This window comes from Quercus suber, unplaced genomic scaffold, assembly GCF_002906115.3.
Source record: "Quercus suber isolate HL8 unplaced genomic scaffold, Cork oak 2.0 scaffold_298, whole genome shotgun sequence".
NCBI lineage: Eukaryota > Viridiplantae > Streptophyta > Magnoliopsida > Fagales > Fagaceae > Quercus > Quercus suber.
This window is the reverse complement of record NW_027069754.1, coordinates 365,058-387,991: the sequence shown is the minus strand read 5'-3', so window position 1 is coordinate 387,991 and position 22,934 is coordinate 365,058. Positions and strand designations below refer to the sequence as shown.

Below are 22,934 nucleotides of genomic sequence, written 5' to 3'. Positions count from 1 at the left end.
AATGGGCATTCCTTTAAGAGCTACTTTTAGAAATAATTTATTGGGAAAATAATAAAATAATAAATGCTATTGACAATTTTTTATATTTTACATGAAAATAGTGTCAAAACTTTCCTACTATAGTTTATTAACAATTGCTCTAAAGATATCTGTTAACATGGCCCAAAATTAAATTTTAAATCTTTTTTATTAGTGAGAAAACTTAAGGGTATGTTAGAACTTAGAAATGATATAACACTTAGACATAGATCTAGACCCATTCACATTCGGGAATATTATTTAAATTCTACATGGTTCGTGATGAATGATGATGATGATGATGATGATGAAGAAGAAGAACAAAGTAATGATTAATCAATGATAAATTGGATACTTTCAATTTTCAGCACAACTATCAAAAGAGTATATCTGCTTTGCTAAAAGCATTAAATTAAACTAGAAATCACGTCACTTTAGGATTAAAAGGACATATATATGGTAAAGAGAATCATATAGAATTTCGTTCTTAGTGCATGGGAGTTTGCGTTTGTAAAGTAGCAATAAGACAACGGTTAAAAAGATGGATTGCATGGTGTTTTTATGCATGAACGTGGATGTTATTCTTGAGACTCCCTAAAGTTGCAACATGTTAGTCCAAAAGGCCAAAAAAAAAAATTTGCATGATTGCATCCATGAGCAGAGAAAAGATTGTATTTTTAGATACCGTTCCTTTTTATAAATTTTTTTATAGGTATTTTATGGGAGGAATATAAATATAATAACAAAGGGTAAATTCCATTAACATACTCTGAGATTTGGGCAAATACCAACTAAGTCTAAGTCATTTCAAAATTGACTAATTTGGTCCTTAAAAGACAATTTAATCTCTAACCCCGTTACCCTCTGTTAATGTATCTCTTGCACCGTGACTCTCTGCTCCTGTGTTTCCCTTCTCTCCTCTTTTCAATCATCCCAATCTCTCTAACCTCAGACTAGCCATAACCATTGCCACAGCAAACTAACAACCCAATTTTACCCACCTAAATCCTCAAACAAAAACCCAAATCCAAAAATCCCATAGCAAACCCACCATCACATCACAACCCACCACCACCCCTATTGCAAATCCACTCCATATCAAAACCCACTACCACCACCACCAAAAACCACCACCGGCCACAAAACCCAGCCAAACCCACAGCAACAAAACCAAAATCATCCAACAAAACTCAAATCCCAAAAATCCATAACAAACCCACTGTCACATTAAAACCAACCACCACCCCCACTGCAAATCCACCCTAGATTGCCCACCACCACCACTAGCCATAAACCTTAGCCAAACTCATAGCAACAAAACCCAAATCCAAAAATTCCAAAAACCCCATAGCAAACCAACCCACCACATCATAACCCACAACCACACTATTGTAAATCTACCTCATATTGGAACCCACCACCACCACTAGCCACAAAACACAAATAAAAAAAAAAAAAAAAACTCAAAAACCCACAACAAACCCACCAATGCCGTTACCTGAGAGCACTGGGAGAGAGAGAGAGAGAGAGAGAGAGAGAGAGAGAGAGAGAGAGAGAGAGAGAGAGAGAGAGAGAGAGAGGGTAATGGGTTAGCGATTAAATTGTCTTTTAAGGACCAAATTGGTCAATTTTAAAATGTTTTAGACCTAATTGGTATTTACCCAAACCTTAGAGTATATTAGTGAAATTTACCCTAATAACTAATAAGAGATAATAATTTAAAGTTGGCATTTGATCCGAAAATTTTGACAATTTTCAATAAATCAGTGACTTATAGCTCATTGTAAATAAAATTTATTGATGTTCAATCAACTTCAATGCTCAAATTTGACTGAAACATGCATTTCTTTTTTCTTTTACTGTGTTTTTTTTTTTTTCACGTCCAATCTTTGAATTGTGTTCAATCTTTGATCTAATTAACTTTACTGATAAAATTTATTTTACTATATAAAATTAAAAAAAAAAATTATGTCTACTATTTATATATATAATTATTAGATTCCTATTAGATTATTAAAGAAGGCTGTGATCGTCAAGAGGTTAAAATGATGAGAATAAAAGAATCTAGGGACATGGTTAAGTGCAAAGATTCCTTTATTTTGAAACCAGATGAGTTACAATCGCTGAAATCTCTCATTTAAAATAAGCCAGTAAAAAAAGAAAGAAATATTCTAAATTATCATGCAAGAAGTCTCCTACTACATTATTAATTCTTCTTTTTTGAGAAACCTACTACATTATTACTAAATGCTAACATTGCTTAATGACTAACGTTGCGTGTACGATATTTATATAGTAAAAATAATAACAATAACAAAGGATTTAGTTCTAAAATTTTATATTTGGTCATAAATTCTTGACAAAATAATATTCTTTTCTATCATTTTAATTATTTTATCTTATTTCCCTTCATAAGAAAGTAATTAATTTTTTATACTAGCTGTTATAAACTAATTACAGCAATCTTCCTCTTAAAGATTAGATGTAAAAGTAGGAGAAAAAAAAAAATCTTTTTCATGTACTTGATTTCATTCTCCAACTTGTCTCAAGAGTCAAGTCTCAGCATATTATTGTACGACCAAGTCCAGAATTCAAACTGGAGGGTTTTCTTAAGGATTCAATACATTACTACATTGGTCAGAGGGGTTTGGTCAGGGAAAAATTGTAGTAACTAGTGAAACATTGAATGTATACCTCCTAGATAAGCGTGGGACTTAAAAGTTCCTGTACCTCTTGGTAGAGAAAGAGAAGAAAAAATTCTGAGAAAAATTTAAGATAGATGAGACAGAAGAAGAAAAAAAATTATGTCCATTACTCCTTCAGGAACATTTTTATTCGGATGAGTATTTTCAAATTTCTACCATACCTTGAATTATCTGATCATTTTGTTTTGTCCCAGGATGAGGACAGGTGATTGATACCACTGGCTGGGGTGTTATAAAATTATAATTTCGATTAATATTTTCAACAATAATCTTGCATATATATATATATATATATAGATCCTATAGAGCAACTTGGTGTAGTAGTGAAATTCAGAGAGTTGGTCTAATGATTCGTAAGTTCTCATGAGATCTTGGTTTCAAAATATTGTGGTATCTTAACATTATGCTTAAATAATTCTTACCTTTAATTATCTATAGATACTGAGTATGAAACAAAGAAATTAAATATACCCAAAAAAATAATCAAACGATTAAGTTGGATAGAAAAAGAAAATTTGGTATTGCAGTGAGAAACCTTCTGCTAGCTACCAATAATCAAATATGAAAATTGGGCGGGAATTTTTAAAATGCAAATGGACTTGACATGCATGTGATGATAATGATGGATTGGTCAAATGTGACTTAATAATTATGGCCTTATGGGATATAATGGATCTGAGCTGAGGGGTTGAACATTTTACTTTGTCCAACTAATGATGCAGGCTATTTATTTGGGGTAAAGTTTGTGTTATATATCACATATGTGATCTAACTTTATGAAAGTTCTGTACCATTCACTTATTTAGACACAGAAGTGAATTAACGATGGTTTAGGGTTTGGTGGAGACAAAGGAAGAAGATGCCATCTCTGTTGTACGAAAGGAAATGATGTTACATAACATGAAAGATCGATATAGCTTCCGTCATTATTCATGAAGTACTAATTTATTTTTTTGTGGGTAACGGGGTTAACATTAATTGTGAAAGCCAGATGACATTGCATGCGTTTTCCTTGTGAGGTGATGTGTGAGCCAGAACTAGTGTCCAAATCCTTAACTAACATACCATAAATCAGAAACTTATTGAAAGCTTGAAAGAAGCAAGAAATGGTTACATCACATGCAATTGATTGTGAACAATTTTCTTTTCTTTTCTTTTTTCTTTTTTTGAGAGGGAGTGAACAATTTTCTTCGCTGTGGAATATGTAATGACATATCATTCCATTATATCAATGATAATTAAGTACTCCTTAGGTATAAAATAGAAAAATAATAAATAATTTTTAAAAAAAACTTCTAAGTCCCATGACCTAAGTTTCACACTCTCACGTGTTAAAAAGTGAATTTATAAGTATCGCTAGTCCATAGTTCATATTGTTACTTTTTTTCTTTTTCTTTTTTTTCTTTTTTATGTGAGTTTCACTTGTAACTTGTGAGTGATGAATTCACAATATCATTATTCATCTTACTCTCATAAAGAAAAAAAGAAGAAGTATTATTTGATTTAAAACTGTCTATTTATCTTGGGAGTTAAAGAGTACTCAAATGACATTAGTTTGAGATTATGCATATAAACACCATCCTACCATCCTTATAAATGGTGTCTTTATGTAATTTGCAATCTTCCCTCTTTTTCCATGACATGTCAAAGACTCGCTTAAAATAATGAAAGCATTTGTTATTAATTTTTAATAATATTGGAGCTTATGACTCTTAGAAATTTGAACACTTAATTAACCCGCAAGTGTGTATCCTATGCACATTGGGTAATTATCAGGAAAAAATGATTGAAGCAATCATAGATTGTTAGTTAGGAGACTTAAACCCAAGAACTCATCCCTTGAGCTTTATTCTTTATTTTTACTTTTTAATTAGTTTTTTTTTTCTTTTTTGAAATATTAACCTTACTGTTGTTATTAAAGGATATGTGTGCACCCACAATTTTTTTTTTCTATCATAAAATCTGTGGTATGTCTTTAATGCTCTTAATGTGATGTATAATTATAAAGTAAGATGATGTTTTTTTTTCATGCCCTTAAGATGATGTATAATTAAAGCAGCAATAAGAGAAGATACGTGACTCTTTTTCTTTTATTTTATATAATAATAACACGGCTAACATAAATGATGGAGCTCAATAGTCAATAGAAATCACAAAAAGAATTAACTGCATTTGCCAAGTGCCAGGTGCCAACACATTTTACACTCAAAAAAAAAAAAGAAGGGTTAGCTAGCTATCTTTTATGTAAGAAATCCCATGAATAAGATAGTAGTCCTATACTCCTATTTTATCATTGAAGTCTATGTTAGAAAATCCAGGTAATTAGATGATGGTGATGGTAATGTTGATCAACCTGGCTTGACCCACCGCTCATTCTTGTTCTACACAATTCCAGTTTGAAAACCATGAGAAATTATAACATTCACTTATCTATAGATAAGTAATGTGGTCTATTATTTTACTAAAAAAATTTCACGTATTTAAAATTGTTAATTACAAAAAAATTTTAAAATAAAAATTAATTACTAACTTAATAATTTTAAACAAATTAAAAACTTTTAATAAAATAATAGACTACGTTACATTACTTATAGTACGCTATAATTTCTCCTCAACCACGCCATTTTCAACTTTCTCCAAGTCTTCACTGTAATGATGGTAACTACACAGGGCTGCATAGCCTATACTCTAAAGGTAGAGTTCATTATAAGAATAAATCAAACAGACCTGCGTGACTGCGTCATGACTAGTAGAGTAGGTTGGACAATTATTGCTGAATTTATAGGTGACTGTTTCAGACTAATTAAATATCTATTCAATGTATATATATATTTTTTTTTTTGGCTGAATATATATAGTCAATGTATGTATTATCACTATTATGATTTTCATCAATTATAACTTTTAATGGTCAGAGCCCAGTTAGACCGCGACCAGGTCAGTCGGGCGTGTAGTACTGTGCACCTTTCGGCTAACATAGCTTTACCCAACATCTCTATTTAATGATAATTGTTTGTGTTTGTGTGTGTTTTTTTTGGTTGAGCATTAACTATTTTTATTTTTATTGTATTATTTGTGATACTGTGATATGACTATGATTATGATTTTTTTTTGGCTGAATATATATAGTCAATGTATGTATTATCACTATTATGATTTTCATCAATTATAACTGTTAATGATCAGAGCCCAGTTAGGCCGCGACCAGGTCAGTCGGGCGTGTAGTACTGTGCACCTTTCTGCTAACGTAACTTTACCCAACATCTCTATTTAATGATAATTGTTTGTGTTTGTGTTTGTGTGTGTGTTTTTTTTTGGTTGAGCATTAACTATTTTTATTTCTATTGCATTATTTGTGATACTGTGATATGACTATGACTATGAGCACAAGATTTCACAGTTGAGGAAATAAATAGTCTTCCAGTCATATATGATTATATAAATAGATAACAGGCATTTACACTCGCATATGGTACATAGAATTGAAGATTGATGCTTTTTACAAAATTGGGTAAAATGAAATCTAGATCTGGAATTCTTTAAATGTTTGTTTTAAATGACAAGTACCCTGTGTATTCATAGGTTCTGGTCAAGCCATTATGAGTATGACCTGTCTTTTTAAATTACATTAATTGATTAATAATTTAATATAAGAAAATGTTGGAAATTTAATATCAAAACAATAATTAAGTACTTTTGTACCACATCTGTGGCCAAAATAAGCTTTTACCAATTTCTTACGAATTTTTCAGTAAAACATCTTTTTTCTGAAACTATTTAGAGAAATGTCCTTGTTTTGAAACTAAATTTTCTAAAAATCAAGTTCTAAATGTAAAACTCAATTTTTGGACAATCGAGTTATAGTTAACGTGGACTTAGGAAAAAAAAAGTTTTTCTAGAACTCGAGTGTACTCGAGTTTCTTGAATGGAACTCGAGTTCCCAAAAAAAAAAAAAATTAATTTTCAGTTCTATATAACTCGATTGTGCAAAAATCGAGTTTTAAATTGAAACTCGATTTTTAGAAAATCAAGTTTCAAAACAGGGGCATTTCCCTAAGTAGTTTCAGACATTGAGCATTTTGCTGAAAAGTTTTGGTGAAAGAAGCAAATGCCCATTTTGGCCCCACATCTGCCAAAAAAATATACGTACACAACCTAAACAAGTAAAAACACCCGTAATAACTAGCAAAGAGAATGTATTATTTCTGCTGCATGAAAAATGAGCTAATGAAGAGAGATTGCCATTAAAAGGATTGGAAGAGAGACCTTATTTGGACTTGTTTAAACCTAACACTGATGGATCTTCCTTAGGTAACCCAGGCCTTGCAGGAGGAATAGTATTCTCCGAGATGAGCTGGGCAACGAAATCAAGGGATTTTCTAAGAATATTGGAAATACCACTAGTTTCTTAGTCGAATTATGGGCTCTTACGGATGGGTTGATCATGTACAAAAAACCTTTTGATAAATGCCCTAGAAGTAGATTTAGACGCTAAAGTAATTGCTGAGTTAATGAACAATTTTGGAACTATTAACACCTCTAATTCTTCTCTTATAGCTGATTGTAGGCTCCTGATTTCCCAAGTTCCTCAAGTTAAGGTGAATCATTGCTATAAGGAGACTAAAAGCTATGTTGATGCCCTTGCTAAAACGGGAACTAGGCAATTTGTTAATTTTTTTTTTTTTCCCTCATCTGATCTTTTAGATGCATATCTTTCAAATCTGTATGGATTGTACTTTAACAGACTTCGTCCTAATCTTGTTGTTTCTTCTATTTCTTAGTTGAATGAAATTTTCAGTTCACCGGAGAGAGAGAGAGAGTGAGAGGGGATGGGAACCAAGAGAATTGGGAGAGATAGAAGTGGAAGCTACAAAATTGTTCTTAAGACTTATATACTTTTACCAAAAATATAGAAAATTCTAAAAGTTTTTTACCTAACTTATTTGCCTCATCTAGTTGATTGACACAATCCGCTATTATTAGGAGTCAAAGTTTGGGTTAACCTGTGGTGTAATAAAATCTTCTAATCATATTCATTTATATTCTTCCAAGTCAAATTGGGTTAATGGATTCAAGTTCATCTTACCAAGTTCAATAGAATCCCTCATTAATAAATTTCACCATGAGAGGAACACATTCCTCGTTTTCCCGATAAAGCTAAAACTAGTTACCATACAACAACAATCCAAATGCTATTAGTGATCCCCCTCTCCCCCAACTCATTTATTTTCCAATGATTTAATATACCAATCATATAAGAAGACTTCAAAGAATAAATTCTACGAGACAATCAAGTTTTTTGCCTTTTTTTTTTTTTTTTTTTTGGGGGGGTGGGGGGTGGGGGAGAAAGAATCAAGTTTTTTGGTTAAGTTCTAAAACTATTTTTGGGCGCAAAATGTGGTTTTGCGGAAGCATTAAAGTTTGTATACAGTACACAATACTTCAAATTCTAAGAGGTTTGGTTAAGATGTTTGGTAAACAATCTTACAATCAATTTTCAATTTTGGGAAAGAATGATTCTTGGATTCAAATCCACAAGAGTACAACGCCTAAGAAGGGCTTTCACTCTGCAAGTATTTCTCGAAATGCTCTAATCTCAAAAATGTTCTTAAAAATGTAAATATTTAGTTGCATTTGAGGCAGCGGCTGAAATTGAACTGTGAAAAAATAATAAATAAATCATCCAAACCGCGTGAAATTAGCAAATTAGCAAAGGAAGCTAATTATAATTTGGGAAATTAGGACAATTACCCCAAAGCCGCATCAAGATTCCTACTTCTACAAAATTCTTTCCCCATTTTTCTCCGTCTTTTCAACACTTGGAAGAGATAACAACATGACCTTGATAGGCCCAGCTTAGTCCTCAAAAACAAGGAGTAACTGCATTTATTAAATCACCTCAGCAATGACACTGCAAAGTAATAGATAAAACTTGCACAAAAACACAAGAATGATCGGATTCGTAGCCTTTCCAATAAGTTGACTGGGAAATAAAGTTCCAAGCAATCACATTGATAAGACTTGTGTGATCATGAAGATTACCATGAGCAGGAGTTGGCCTTTCAAAGGCTAACCACTGAACAAGCATATTGGTATATTAATTTTATTCACCAAATTAAGAAGGAAAACCGAATTTAATCATAATGATCAGAAATATTGAAAAATGGCGTTTTTTTAATTCTTGCTTGAAATATTATATTGGTGTGCATAAGCTTCAAGTGCCAAAGAAAATTCAGAAAGCTCATATTGCATTTTTTATCAACAAGCTATGAGCATTTAGAAGAATAGACAAAAGGGAAGACATCAATTAAAGAATGTACCCAGTAGGATCAGAAGCAATGAGTCTTGTACTATGGCTCTAATAAAGAATCTGGAGAGGTGCTCCTATGTTCTACCATCCACATCAAACCCAGCCCCAGTCCAGCCAGGTGCGGGAGATCCTCTACCCTTAGGCACAGCCCCGATTCCCTTTCCTCTTCCTTGGAACTGACTTTTCTTCCTCCCTCGTCCTTCTCCCTCAGTAGAAGGTTGTTGATTTTGCCCATTCATCACTGTAACATTTCCACCATTTCCTTGATTAGGGACATTTGCAGTAACTCCAGCAACTGGTTCTGTTGACTGAGGAACTGAATCATTTGTAACTGTGGTATTTTGGGGTGGTCCCACTGATTTCCCATCCTAAAACATTTATTCCAAAAGCTAACTTTTAACATTGTTTTAATACCACTGATATGTATACATCAGTGCTTATGATATCAGCACAAGACCTATGATGGATGTTGTGTAACGCATTCAATAAAATGCATGAACCTTGTTAAGATTATGATAATGACAAAGGTAATAGCAGCAAGCTCAACAACAACCCCCCCCCCCCCCCCCCCCCCCCTGTGATAAACGCAAATATGCAGTACAAAGACATTGGGGAGAGGCATGGTTGGTGCTATCGTCAGTGTTTTACCACTGTAGCTTAAATGATCATTTACCAAAATAAATAAATAAATAAAAAATAAGAAAATCAATTTTCCATCTATATAGGTGAATCTGAATTAAAATGCATATATGTGTGTATGCATAAGTGACATATCTATTATAGAACAGATAAAATATAAAAGTGTTCATTTGAAATTGCAAGAATTTACACCCATCTGCAAGAGGTATACCTATTGGGGGTCAACCCAAGGAAAGTATCGTACTCAGAAAATGGTCTTGTAACCTGTACTTGGGCTCTGCTTTTTAACCTAATAAAAGATATATATCTAGTGCATCCGGTCTGGACAGTGTACATCCTAGGACAAAAACTTTGGTAAAACCAGATATTTCTAACCCAGAAAATATCACATTGATTCAGCATTGAGCATAAATTTCCTATGTAAATTAACGAATATGATGCAACCTATCACCCCTGGTAGAATATATTGAACATCAATACTTCAACATATGACAGAATTAAAACAGTCGTCCTCCTATCCTTAGGCATCACAAAATCAAGATGTACCAAGAAAATAAAAATAAAAAATCTTTTTTTGGGTTGGACTAATGGATGGCAAGAACAATACTTATAGTTTAAAACAAGCAACAAGCAGGTTTGGGTTGGACTAATGGGCAGTAAGAACAATAACTACATGACTTGAAACTGACTAGTTCATTATTGAGTGAAAATATGAAAAATAAAATGCCTCCCAATATTTAACATTCAACACTTGTAAATTGTTATTATAATGTGAAACAGTAGAAACTATGAAACAACAAACGTTTAGCAAAATTCACTGGGTTGAGATGTACAAGAGCCTAAACCTGCACCCACCCATTTTAGGTTCAGGACAACAAGGAAAAGATATAGTAAAAGCAGATGGATGAGAGAGCACTATTACAATGAGTAAGCTCTAATCCATTTTTCAACTACTGACAGATTACATTAGTTTCTCGGTGGATGAATGGAAAAGTCCTAACAATGAATGCCAGATCAAGTAATTACTAAGGCTTTCTTTCTTGAGATACAATTCTGTAAGGATGTGGTATAAAATCCATATTTTACCCCTTCAATCCCAACGTACTATATCATCTTATCACATATTTGAGAATAAGTATAACCACACACAATCAATTCTAATGCCCATATATAAATCCAATCAAATTGGGAGTTTATTGAGATGTTATTAGGTGTGGTAGGATGTATTGAATTTTAAGTAAAATGCTGATGTGACAATCTCTTATTAGATAGTGTAAAACATGAGTTTTACACCCCATCCTTACCAAATTCGGACTCTTCTTTCTTTATTCTCTTCTACTTCTATTTCCTTTACCTTAAATGCACTGCTCTACTTTTCAGACATCCTTACAAGTCAACCGAGACAGAAGCAGCGCAAACCCATTTTAACATGGGTTTGAACTTTCAATGAGAAATTTAAAGATATATTTGTAAAAAACCTTTCTTCTTTTTTATAAGAATTTATAAGTTCATTAAACATTTTTGCACTTTGTACAGTAGAATACTCTGCAGATCAAATGAAGCAAAAAACACCAAAAGTGCTAAAGAATCACTTTACAAAAGCACTGTCATAATGAAATGACATGCCCATCACCTCAGAAGGCCATGACATGGAATCTATGTTATGCTATACTAACTGACCATCAAATCACAGAAACTCCAGGCAATCTATAACCACAGGGTCCCATCCAAGCCATTCACTATATATAAATATAACAAACAGAAATAACAAGAGAACTTACAAAAGGGACAGAGGTGGATGATCTACTCGGGTTCAAGGCTTCTAGTCGTCTTTTTAATTCCTCCAGTCTAGAAAACTGTGTGTTACTGCTTTCTTCAACCTATCAGACACGATAGTGTCAAAAAGAGGAAGGGGTTGGGGGGAGTCTAACAGAAACCATTCATATACAAATTTAACAGAGATATGTACCAATTGGCTCAAGTCATCACATAGCTTCTGCTTGATTGCTTCCTCATCCTTCACAGCCTGTGAAGCCGCTTCCCACACCTGAAGTACATAAAAGAACAATCTTTTAGAAAATTGAACAGGAAATGCAACATATGACTCTTATGGAGTAATCCATGTAATTCTATCAGTTCAGAACGGCTAAAGAAACTTTTGTTGAGAATAATGCATGTACTTCATCCTTCCCAATTGTGTATAGAAATGTATTCACTGTTTAAATTATCAAATTTAACTTGATAATTTAACTTGAAACTTGGTCACATTTACTAAGTGCATTTTGTAATAATTCATCAAAACTTGAAAAATTATACTCATTATTTTTACCCATCTCAATAAGCTTGATTGACTTAAGAGTGTTAACAACTCTTGACTTTCATGGGCACTTAGGAAGCAGAAAAAGAGAGTTGATAAACTATTTATATGATGCCAGAGAGTAATTATATCATCTGAAGGGTAAATAAATAAGCTCGATCTATTATTAAATAGACAAACCTTTCGTGCTTGTTCTTCCTTCAGCTTCGCAAGACGAATTTTCTCCGTTGACATTTCTATTTTCTTTCTCAAATGTTCAAGTGCTTAAGGCATGCATCATACGTGATAGCAACAACAAAATCAATCAACTATGCACATTAATGAAGAAAATTTTCATTACTATACAATACAAGAATAACTAAAGATGACAACCCACCAACCTGCTTTTTTTGGCCCCGCAGTGAGTTTCAGCTCCATCGAGAGATTTGCAAATTCTCTTTCAACATCACGAATTTTGGTATAATTTTCTTCAATGTATCTGGGAAGATAAAGCAGAGAACATTAAGGTCTTCAGTTAATTAAATCATTAATCGCACAGCTAATGTTAGAAGCCCACATGTGGGTAAAGATATGAGTCTTGAAATAATTGTTGTAATCCATTTAGTTAGTTAATTGAGACTAGGATGAGTTAGGTAGGATTTGATCACATGTAGTTCATTTAACACATGGTTTATTTCATAGAGCACATGTTGAATTAACTAGCCAATTATCTTAAGCCATGAGGGCCAATGAAATTAGAGCTAGTCTCCTCTATATATATATATGATTGTAATTCTCAATTATGCATTGAATAAAGAATAAACTACTTCTTGCTTAGTGCATTCCTTCTGTCATAATCTTCCATGTCTCTCTCTTAATTCTTTGGAAGGTGATTGCCTCAAATCAAATCAATTTCCATACAATCCTATCAATTTCCATACACTTCCCAACCATCCCCTTTAGGAACCACCAGGTTCCTAACAACTAAAAGTAATGAAGGAAACCAATCCCAACAACACTAAATAATTTCGCTTTTTTTTTTTAAGAAAAAGTACATGCTAAAAGAAACAGCAATACAAAGCCATTGTCAAAGCACTCAAAATCATTAGTGCAAAACAATTCAAATATATTGAGAAGTTGTTGTGTATTCATATTTTTTTAATTTATTCATTCTCAAACCTTGATAATTCAACCAGTTCGAGCACAAAACTTCAAACAATTAAAAAAAAATTTAAAAAAAAAAAAAAAAAAAAAAACTTGCATGCCACCTATATATCTTGCCACCACCGTAACATCACTATCAACATATTTCTACCACCACAATTACCTTTGCATTAATACTTACTCTACAGATACCACAACCTCATCTAGAATGCAAGCAACACAACTACTACTACTAAATTTTTGGGTTCAGCTATGGATCATCAAACAAGCACTACTAGTTACAGTATGAACTCACAACCATCACTAGAAACTATTTCACTGCTAACTTTAAAATAACATAGCCACTAGCAACATAAAAAATGACCCGCGACCACCGCACCTCCAAAACCTTTTGTCTAACTATCTTGTCACTCCCATTAGACTACCTTCGATAGTAGCACCACTTCCTCTAACATGTTTCCAACCAACTATAGTATCCATTTAGGAACAGCTTATTTCGTTTTTTGCTGAAAATGTGCTAAAACATACTTTTTGCTGAAATTTTAAAAAACTGTACATAAAAAGTAAAAAGCTAAAAGTTGAACTTATAAGCTCATGCCAAACGGACACTTATGTTGTCCTAACAACATGTGTGTACTCAATCAACTTATCATTAAATTGCTTCACTCCTCAACATTAAAACTTATAACTAACATTTAACAACACACCAAATTCTATCACAGAGGTTAAGTAACTAAACCAAGTATTTTTAGCAAATTGTCTATAGTTTTAACCAAATACTCTGTGCTTAATACAAAACCTCCACATTATTCAAAAATTTCATCAGATTCTTCAAAATAGGTTATTAAATCAAAACTTATCAATGATTCTTGTTGATTTTCTCAGCATCCAAACAAAGCAGTATGAGAAAATAAAGATTATTTAGTATAAATTGAACAGCAAAAAATAGTTAATGAATTGGGGAAATGTACGTACTTCTTTAACTGAATCTGCTCTTCCTCAATTATCTGCCAAACAAAAACGAAAACAAAATTAAAGAAAATTCAAACAAACAAAAAGCGAGAGAGAGAGAGAGACCTTTTCGGTGTAGGCAAAGACGGGAGCTTCACGAGCGAGGCCATCGGGTCCAATCTCGGGTCGGAGCGAAGGATTCGAAGCCATTCCTCTGTTTTCTGTGTTAAAAAAAAAAAAAAAAAAAAAAAAAAATGGCGTTGGATTCGATCTCTTTCTCTCTCTCTCTCTATCTATGTATCATTCAATGTATGTATCTCCGATCTACTGTTTATTCTTTAACTCAATTGTGTTTTAACAATTTATATATATATATATAGAAAACGTGGGCTTCGCTTTTATGTGTTTTATTATTTATTTTGCGCCAAACTGATGCCGATGTGCGTCGGTGCGATTTTTCGGGTCAATCCGGTTCAATGTTCCGATCAATCACACTTGACTCTCGCTGCACATGCCTAGCATGTGCGACAATCAGAAAATGACGCAGCAATTTAGGCGTTAATAAATAAAAAAATTAGAATTAAGATGTTTACCAAAAAAAATTAGAATTAAGAATCTAGATAAGGACAAGACTTAGGTACAGTACTTGAATGTTATTTCTTAAATTCTCCTTTTAAGATACTGCCATGTGAATATTTCTCATGAGATGAAAATATATTTTTTAATTAAGTAGCCACATAGCTGAATCTTAAGAGCGAATCTAAAGAACAATACATAAGGTACTGTACCTAAGTTTTGTCATTTAGATAGGGCAAGACTTAGGTACAGTACTTAGATGCTGATCCTTAAGTTCCCCTTTTAAGATTCTGTCATGTAGATTTTTTTCTCATATAATGGAAGTGTATTATTTAGTTAAGTAAATAAATACTGATATTGATGTGTTTGGACTTTAGATGCCGCTTATTTTGATGAAAATTGAAAACCATGTAACAAAATAATTTTTAAATACGTGAATAATATTGTGAGACCCATTTTTAATAAAAGTTTTGCTAAAAAAAGAGATTTATGGGTCTTGTGAACAATGCACCATTGGAAAAGCATTGTTGCGACAGAAACGAGCTTTTCAAAAGAAAAGAAAGAAAAAAAAACACAGACGCATACAGTTTCAACAGTATCCAAAAAGATACTTATTGGTTCTAAAAGAAAAAAAGAAAGTAAATATTAGTATTTATTAGTGTGGGGGAGTTTTTTGCTCTAAGAAAACTCATGTGTACTCCTAGGCAATTTTTGCTCTTTACCCCACATTGGAAGGGTTTCCTTCCTCCTAGCACTAGTGGTACTCTAATGCCATTGGTTCATGTCTTATAAAGTACTAGGAGGAAAGAAACCCTTCCAATGTGGGATAAAGAGCAAAAATTGCCTAGAAGTACACATGAGTTTCCTTAGAGCAAAAAACTCCCTCACAATAAAAGGAACCAAACTAATGGTACTCTAATGCCATTGGTTTATGCCTTATAAAGTGCTAGGAGGAAGGAAACCCTTCCAATGTGGGATAAAGAGCAAAAATTGCCTAGGAGTATACATGAGTTTCCTTAGAGCAAAGAACTCCCCCACAATTAGTATTTGAAAGCATTAATGCCACATGCTATGCTACACTCATTTTTCAACAAAAAAAGTTTCCTAACACACTCATGCACTTGCCTTGCCAACTCTTTATCTTTGGATCCCATAAAAAGTTAAGGATATTTTAGTATATTTAATGCAATCTTACTGAGGCTCTTAGGAAAATTTTTCAAAAAATTATCTAAATGCATATTGTTCATGAGAGATGTTATGGTTAAAATTAGGGGGGGAGGGCAGGAATAAAAGATGCAGAGAGAGAATGAAAGCGAATAAATGAAAAGGGTCATGTGTCTCAACAAATAACCCTAGCTAACGGCTAATATATTTGGAATTCACGGACCATTTTATGTTTCCATACATAAATCCACCGATATGTATGGAAACAAGTTCAAATTTGTTAAATGTATTTGTAAGCCTATGCTTGCTACTTGGGTTAATCAATTAATTGTATTAGTGACGCAGACAGATGCTTGTAAGTCGTAGTTACTAGTTAGTAATCTATTTGTTTTGACATTAATATTTTTTTTTAAAATGAATCATTTTCTAGAAAATTATCTCATTTTCCTATATTTGACAGCAGCATTAAAATGAGTTGGAAAATCATTTCTTAACTCCCCTTACTTAGCTTCATGTGAATATAGAGTTGTTTTCCTTATTTAACTTCGCATAAGATAAAATTGTATTCCAAAATTTTTTTGCTACCAAGCTAAATAAGGAAAATTAAGAGATAGTTTTAATTTGACCTATTTTCTTATACAAATGCTCCATTTGTTTTGATGTAAAATATTTTTAGGAAAATATTTTCACATTTTATCGGGTTTGTTTTGTAGTAAAATATTTAGCCAAATGTAAAATATTTTCAGTCAACCAAACCAACAAAGGAAAATTTGTGTAAAACATTTTACACTTGAAATATTGGTAAAACATTTTACACTTGCTGTACTCTCTCAGGCACGATACCCTCCTCTCTCTCTCTCATGCTCTCTCAATTTACTAAATAATTATAAATGTGGTTTAACGTTGTTTCCACTAGGATATTAATTACTAGTTCTTTTTGCCTAAAAATATTTTAGGCGAAGTAACAAAGACCTAAAATTAAATGTTGTGGAAATTAATCATTCAGCAAAAAAATTTAAATGTTGTGGCAAGGTCTAGGCACACAAAAGGCAAGCCTGATACCGTGGGCTTCCATGGTTACGCATTGGCTACCCACCATCGTCTTGAAGACCTATTGGATAAGTTGATAGTAAATTTTCATTGGATACGGAGGCAAAATCCTTTAAAAGGGGGAATAGTGAAAAAAAATACAGTACATTGAAGGAGGTCATGTAAATTTAGGAGACCACAATGGACTATTGGAGCCTGTCTTAGGGGATGATGTTCTTAATTAAACTGCTATCTTTTCAGGAATTTTAAGTGCTTTCAATTGTAACTACTTCAGGCATTGGTTCCTCAGCGAGTAGAGGAGCTATTATGGTTACGCCTAAGTAAGGAATCTCCTCAGTCCTCACCCATTTTCCTCATTCAAAATAAATAAATAAAAATAGGGACAAGCCAAGCCAGGGATTGTGGGATACATGGAAAGTTTCATAGAAGTTATTATGCAAAAAAAAAAAGGAGCAAGAAGCTCATTGTTACCTAAGCAAGGAAACTCATTACATTAGCTTAATTCCTTTTAAGTACATGAACTAGGATTTTTGTTTCAAGTTCTATCATGCATTGAGCTTTTGCAAAAATTGGAGGACAGCTTCTTTTGTGGGTAGGGCAGGAATGGCTCCCCTCTCTGTCACCGTGAGGGCACCAGTGGCATTGGCAAAAAGTAGAGCTTCCCGTAACCGCTTTTCATCCTGGAAAAAAGTGAATTTAATATTAATTTCTGAAACAAACAGAAATGAAATATTTATGTATTTAGCTGTGAAATGCTTTTTTTGATATGTTTCTTCTGCTCCTATATGTTATCTTTGAGATATGCATATGAATAATTTGAAAAATACTGTGAAACACTTTTCCATTGGATCAAGTAAGGAGATGAAGCAGAAACAATCTGAAAACCCGGATGGGATGGCAGTTTCATTTCCACAATGTTGTATTTACTTAAGAATCTCACTGTCCAGGCAAAGGGTTAGTCATGTAGCCATTAACACCACAAATCCAGAAATCTTTCATGAGTATATAATGCTACCTCAGACCAAAAATACTACCAAGTACAATGAGGGAAGCCAAAATTATTTGCACATCCAGAACCCCACAAATTCTAAGCAATGTAAAAGAGATGGCACAGGAAAGCTTTCCTGGAAAATTGGTGTCTATGGGGTTACTTTGATGAAGGAAAATTGGAAATAGCAAGCCATGAGCTTGGTAAATTTCCTGTTTATAGAAAGGATCTGAGAAGCAGTTGCATTATCACTTTCCTCTTTTTTCACTGGATGAAATTGCACATCATCTCTTATTATAAATAAACTCTTCTTGACAAAAAAAAAAAGCAGTTTTAGGAACACTTTAAGTAGATATAGAGGAAAAGAACTTCCAATGCACATTAAAGACTGACCATCCATGCCAAGCCAAATGATTCAGGCTCGAACAACTGAAACAATGGTGTTCCTAAGAATCTAAGATCATCGAAATATACCCAGACTACTAGTCTCAAATAGTGCACCCATGCATTTACTCTCTCTCTCTCTCCCCCCTCCCCTCCCTCCCCTCCCCCCCCCCAATTTCTCACATTATACGACTCAACTATATATCACGAGCAATGAATATATTCCAAATGACCCAATAAGAAGAGAACTGTTGCTTTTTAGAGACTATTGCATTCTAGTAGTTTCCCAGACCTGCAATGCTAGTACTAAGTTTTCTCCAGAGCAAAGAACTTAAGAACACATAAATTAATTTCTTAAGAACACGTTAAGTATGAGCATCTGATTAGATCCAACTAGAAGTAATATAATGCAAAAAAATTAAAATAAGCAATGGAAAGCACTTAATCCAATGATCTATTTAATTCTAGCACAAAAATAAAAATGATTTCTTCAATTCATGTAAGGACTAAAGTTACCTGGATAATATTTAGGTCAGAAGCCAAGCTGTTCACAATGCCACTGACAAATGCATCTCCAGCACCAGTTGTGTCAACAGGCTTAACTTTAACACCAGCAACCCTGCCCTTAAATTCCTGAACAGAATTTCAGTTTTCTTATAAATGACCAATAAGACAGAAATAAAAGGAAACCCAATTATCTGAAATTATTGATTACTGCAACTGCAGTCGTTTTTTCCAAGAAGTAACTAAGATCATGCATCTCCACTGCCAGATGATTCTTACATTGTCCACTAACACTTACCTTAGTGAAATATCTGCAACCCTCTGAACCTTCAGTGACAACCAAAAGCTTAAGATTGGGATGAAAGAGCTTATTTAACACGACATTATCATCATCTGGATCATCTCCACCAGTAAGGAATCTTATTTCGTCCTCACTTATCTGCAAATTTATTTAACCCCAGATGAGTTATATGTTACATATGATTGAATTCTGTTGTCATGGTAACATACCATAAATAACGCTATTAAAATTTGCAGCAATGCAGCATCAAACAACACTCATATATAAATCTTATATCATTAGATATTACACCTTAATAAAATCTGCCTGATCCCATATGCTCATTATGCCCTTCTGAGCAGCCTCTTCTGATGGCCACAATGGCAATCTCAAGTTTGGATCATAGGAGAGGAAGCAACCAGACTTTTTGGCAATGCCCATCGCAGCAAGATGGGCAGACCTGCATGGTTCGTCAATCAAACTAATTGAACCATAATGGAAGATCCTTGCCTGTATTGAAATATTATTTGGATATGAGATTTTTTAAATCAATAAAAGCATCAGTGGTAGAATTTATAACTCTTGTGATATGTTCTTAATCATAGAATTTAAAAGGAAATACCTTCTTAATAAGGTTTATATCAAGTTCAGATTCATGAAGAAGCATATCAGCACTTGGATGACGGAAAAATAAGAATTCACGCTCACCATCAGCTCTGAGCGTAATGAAAGCTAGTGCAGTTCTTGCAGTGGGTTCAAACCGCATGCCTGAATTGTCAACATTGTTTTGTTTCAAAATGTCGGCCAACATATACCCAAAATCATCAGCACCTACCTGTCATAGATAATAGCTTAGAATCAGTGCTATACTTGAGCTTAAGTTTAATCGAGGAGCCACTGTCATACATAAAAACTGTACACCACATACACAAACCCACCACCAAAAAATCTTTAGGATTGAAAAAAGCACAATTCTGGAGCTGCTAAAAGCCATTGGTAAGCCAAGAGCCTTGAAACTTAATTGTTTGGCACCTCCTGGTGTTTCCAAGACATCCAACGTTAAAGTCCCCCCCTCCTCCATTGTAACTATTGAATTATAAAAGATAAAAATAAAAAAAGGCCATTGATAACATAAGCAGCTAAAATCCATATCCCATTACACATAAGGTCAAATAGTTTTTTAATGCAATCAAGTCTGAAGGAGGTACTGCAGAATCTTAGAGAAGATATTCTCTGAGTCACATTTTGGAACCACAGAGAATTCCACACAATGGGGTCTAGACACAAACAGCTAGCCCAAAAAAGTATACATCTCAGGCTACAAAGTATTACTGAAAAAGCAATTTAACAAAGCATCATAGAAGAATAAAAGCACATTTATATGATCAGCAATTTAAACAAATTTCATAGCCAAAACAAAAATTTTAAATATTTAGCGCTCTCTTCATGTCATGTTAATTATTATTCTTTTTAGGGGGGGGGGGGGGGGGGGAAGGGGGGATCCTAACAAGTGAAGCAGGTCTTTGATATTTTAGTCACATATCTGGCGTCCCTGTTTGCATGTAAATATTTATATTAATTCTTCTCTGTTATACAGATACCAAATAGAAAGAAATGAACAATGAAATGAAATTATCTAGAAACTAACATGCAATCAGATGAAAGCTAAAATACCTTTCCTATAAAAGCTGCTGAACCACCTAGTCTAGAAATACCAACAGCCACATTAGCAGGAGCACCACCAGGAGCTTTCTTGAAAGCAGGTGCTTCAGCAAGTGAAACGCCACCAACTGTTGGCACAAAGTCGATCAACATCTCCCCAAAGCAAACAACCAGTGATTTTTATCCTGAGACCATCCTTGCGCATCTGAGGAAAGGTCTTCAGAACCAACTATACAAACCAAATCACTTCAAATTAGTAAGAATCAAGATTAAATGATTTCAAGAATTTTCATCAGAAAGCAGGAAATTGAAACATTATGCCTTGAAACAAACATTTCCTACACAAATATGTTGCATAAATTAGTATTTCCTGCCTGCATAAACAGTTGGCTTAAATCAAAATCAAAATTCACTCCAATTGGGAACCATGTCCTGCAATAGTCCAAGTTTTTTTTTTTTTTTTCAAGAGCCCATATTTGTTAAAACAAAAATTCAGATTTTGTGATCCAATAATCCCAAAACAACATATTTGGAGTTTTTTTTTTTTTTTTCCTTTTTTTAAATTATCTGCCAAATATGATCATTATAATTCTATTCTGAAGTAAACTTTTTTCGATCACATTTCATGGTTTTTGCAAATAGCCCCTTCAACTTTTCCCAAATCAATTACCAATTACCAAACGTATGCGCCCCCCACAAAACTTAAGATAGAAGAAACAAATTTTACAAACCGAATGCCAATAGAAACAGTCATACAAGATTAAATCTTTAACACGAATTAGATAACGAATACCAAATACATGTCTATAAATAAGTAAAGAACTGAAATTTCACGTTAAGATGTCCCATAAAAAAAAAAAACTTGGACTATTGCAGGACATGGTTCCCAATTGGAGTGAATTTTGATTTTGATTTAAGTTGGCTTAAATCAAAATCAAAATTCACTCCAATTGGGAACCATGTCCTGCAATAGTCCAAGTTTTTTTTTTTTTTTTCAAGAGCCCATATTTGTTAAAACAAAAATTCAGATTTTGTGATCCAATAATCCCAAAACAACATATTTGGAGTTTTTTTTTTTCCTTTTTTTAAATTATCTGCCAAATATGATCATTATAATTCTATTCTGAAGTAAACTTTTTTCGATCAGATTTCATGGTTTTTGCAAATAGCCCCTTCAACTTTTCCCAAATCAATTACCAATTACCAAACGTATGTGCCCCCCACAAAACTTAAGATAGAAGAAACAAATTTTACAAACCGAATGCCAATAGAAACAATCATACAAGATTAAATCTTTAACACGAATTAGATAACGAATACCAAATACATGTCTATAAATAAGTAAAGAACTGAAATTTCACGTTAAGATGTCCCATAAAAACAGCTCTAGAAATATACAAAAGCTAGCACCGAACAACAAAAACAAAAAGATCACAGCATAACCAAATCCCATAAAGAAAAATCACATAAAATAAAAGATACCCAGAAATAAAGAAACAATCTTTCACTGAAAAACCAGCTCAAAATGACCAAGATATGAAATCTCAGAACAGTATAATAAACAAGAGAGAGAGAGATCAAATTCTGATGGAAAGTAAAGATTCAATCAAGAATTATCCAAAAGATCATAATCAATATTCAAATTCTGAGAACCTGAAGTGGGTTTCTTGGCCATTTGAGTTCTGATGGAAGTATGAGATTGAACAGAGCTTTACTGCAACGATAATTGCGGAGAAAGAGAGACAAAGCTTGGTGTGAGAGTGTTATAAGATCGTTTGAGAAAGGAAGGAGATGGTTGTAAATTTGTATTAATCTTCAAAAAGTGGATCGTTGAATTTTTTGAGCCAACTAAAGCAAAGAGAAATCATTGAGCACCTATGACAAATTGACAATATATATGAAATGAAAGTTATGGAAATTATGTGATTATTATTATTATTATTATTATTATTTTGGAGGGAATTATTATATTTTTATTACTAGTTCACAACCAAGCAAGAAAATAGAATAAAATACTAACTAAAAAAAAAAGGTGATATCCCAAACGTTCCACTAGACTTTGAATCTATACTAATTACTAACTTTAGTTTAGATGGAGGATGTTACACTTCATCGTTGAATTTGTACTGATTTAAAAAATTTCTCATAAAAAGGTCTGGACATTTTCTATAAAAAAAAAAAAACAAAAATCATAAGGCCGTGAAGTAGATTAAGAGAAAAGATGGAAAATAAAAACGCAATAT

The 22,934-nt window shown here is 33.2% G+C and overlaps 2 protein-coding genes across 3 annotated transcripts; both read right to left on the bottom strand.

The window, feature by feature from the left end:
* Positions 1 to 8,161: 8,161 nt before the first annotated feature.
* On the bottom strand, positions 8,162 to 14,445 carry LOC112004690 (uncharacterized). 2 transcript variants are annotated; one of them, XR_010632557.1, is made up of 9 exons: positions 14,210 to 14,445; positions 14,108 to 14,139; positions 12,370 to 12,467; positions 12,170 to 12,252; positions 11,642 to 11,719; positions 11,454 to 11,552; positions 9,044 to 9,401; positions 8,475 to 8,603; positions 8,162 to 8,380 (listed from the first exon to the last, which is right to left on the bottom strand). XR_010632557.1 is itself a non-coding variant. In XM_024036925.2 (7 exons), the coding sequence occupies exons 1-7, from the start codon at positions 14,291 to 14,293 to the stop codon at positions 9,108 to 9,110; spliced, it is 768 nt and encodes a 255-aa protein (XP_023892693.1). In that variant the 5' UTR covers positions 14,294 to 14,445; the 3' UTR covers positions 8,878 to 9,107. The 2 variants fall into 2 exon arrangements, 1 of the variants encoding a protein (XP_023892693.1); XM_024036925.2 differs by lacking the exons at positions 8,162 to 8,380; positions 8,475 to 8,603 and having other exon boundaries at positions 8,878 to 9,401.
* Positions 14,446 to 17,272: 2,827 nt separating this feature from the next.
* LOC112004541 (probable fructokinase-7) lies at positions 17,273 to 22,562 on the bottom strand. The gene is made up of 7 exons (XM_065782332.1): positions 22,345 to 22,562; positions 20,704 to 20,920; positions 19,652 to 19,864; positions 19,342 to 19,539; positions 19,048 to 19,188; positions 18,762 to 18,878; positions 17,273 to 17,553 (listed from the first exon to the last, which is right to left on the bottom strand). Exons 2-7 carry the CDS (start codon positions 20,842 to 20,844, stop codon positions 17,419 to 17,421), a joined length of 945 nt encoding a protein of 314 aa, XP_065638404.1. The 5' UTR covers positions 20,845 to 20,920; positions 22,345 to 22,562; the 3' UTR covers positions 17,273 to 17,418.
* Positions 22,563 to 22,934: the final 372 nt, after the last annotated feature.

Bases quoted from the DNA above. Each gene is read 5' to 3' on its own strand.
- LOC112004690 (XM_024036925.2), bottom strand. From the start codon at position 14,293: ATGGCTTCGAATCCTTCGCTCCGACCCGAGATTGGACCCGATGGCCTC. The intron at 14,140-14,209 runs GTCTCTCTCTCT...TTTGTTTGGCAG, and splicing joins TCTTTGCCTACACCGAAAAG to ATAATTGAGGAAGAGCAGAT. The intron at 12,253-12,369 runs GTTGGTGGGTTG...GCATGCCTTAAG, and splicing joins TGCGGGGCCAAAAAAAGCAG to CACTTGAACATTTGAGAAAG.
- LOC112004541 (XM_065782332.1), bottom strand. From the start codon at position 20,844: ATGTTGATCGACTTTGTGCCAACAGTTGGTGGCGTTTCACTTGCTGAA. The intron at 19,865-20,703 runs GTATTTTAGCTT...TATCTATGACAG, and splicing joins CAGCAGCTTTTATAGGAAAG to GTAGGTGCTGATGATTTTGG. The intron at 18,879-19,047 runs GTAAGTGTTAGT...AATTCTGTTCAG, and splicing joins GTTGCAGATATTTCACTAAG to GAATTTAAGGGCAGGGTTGC.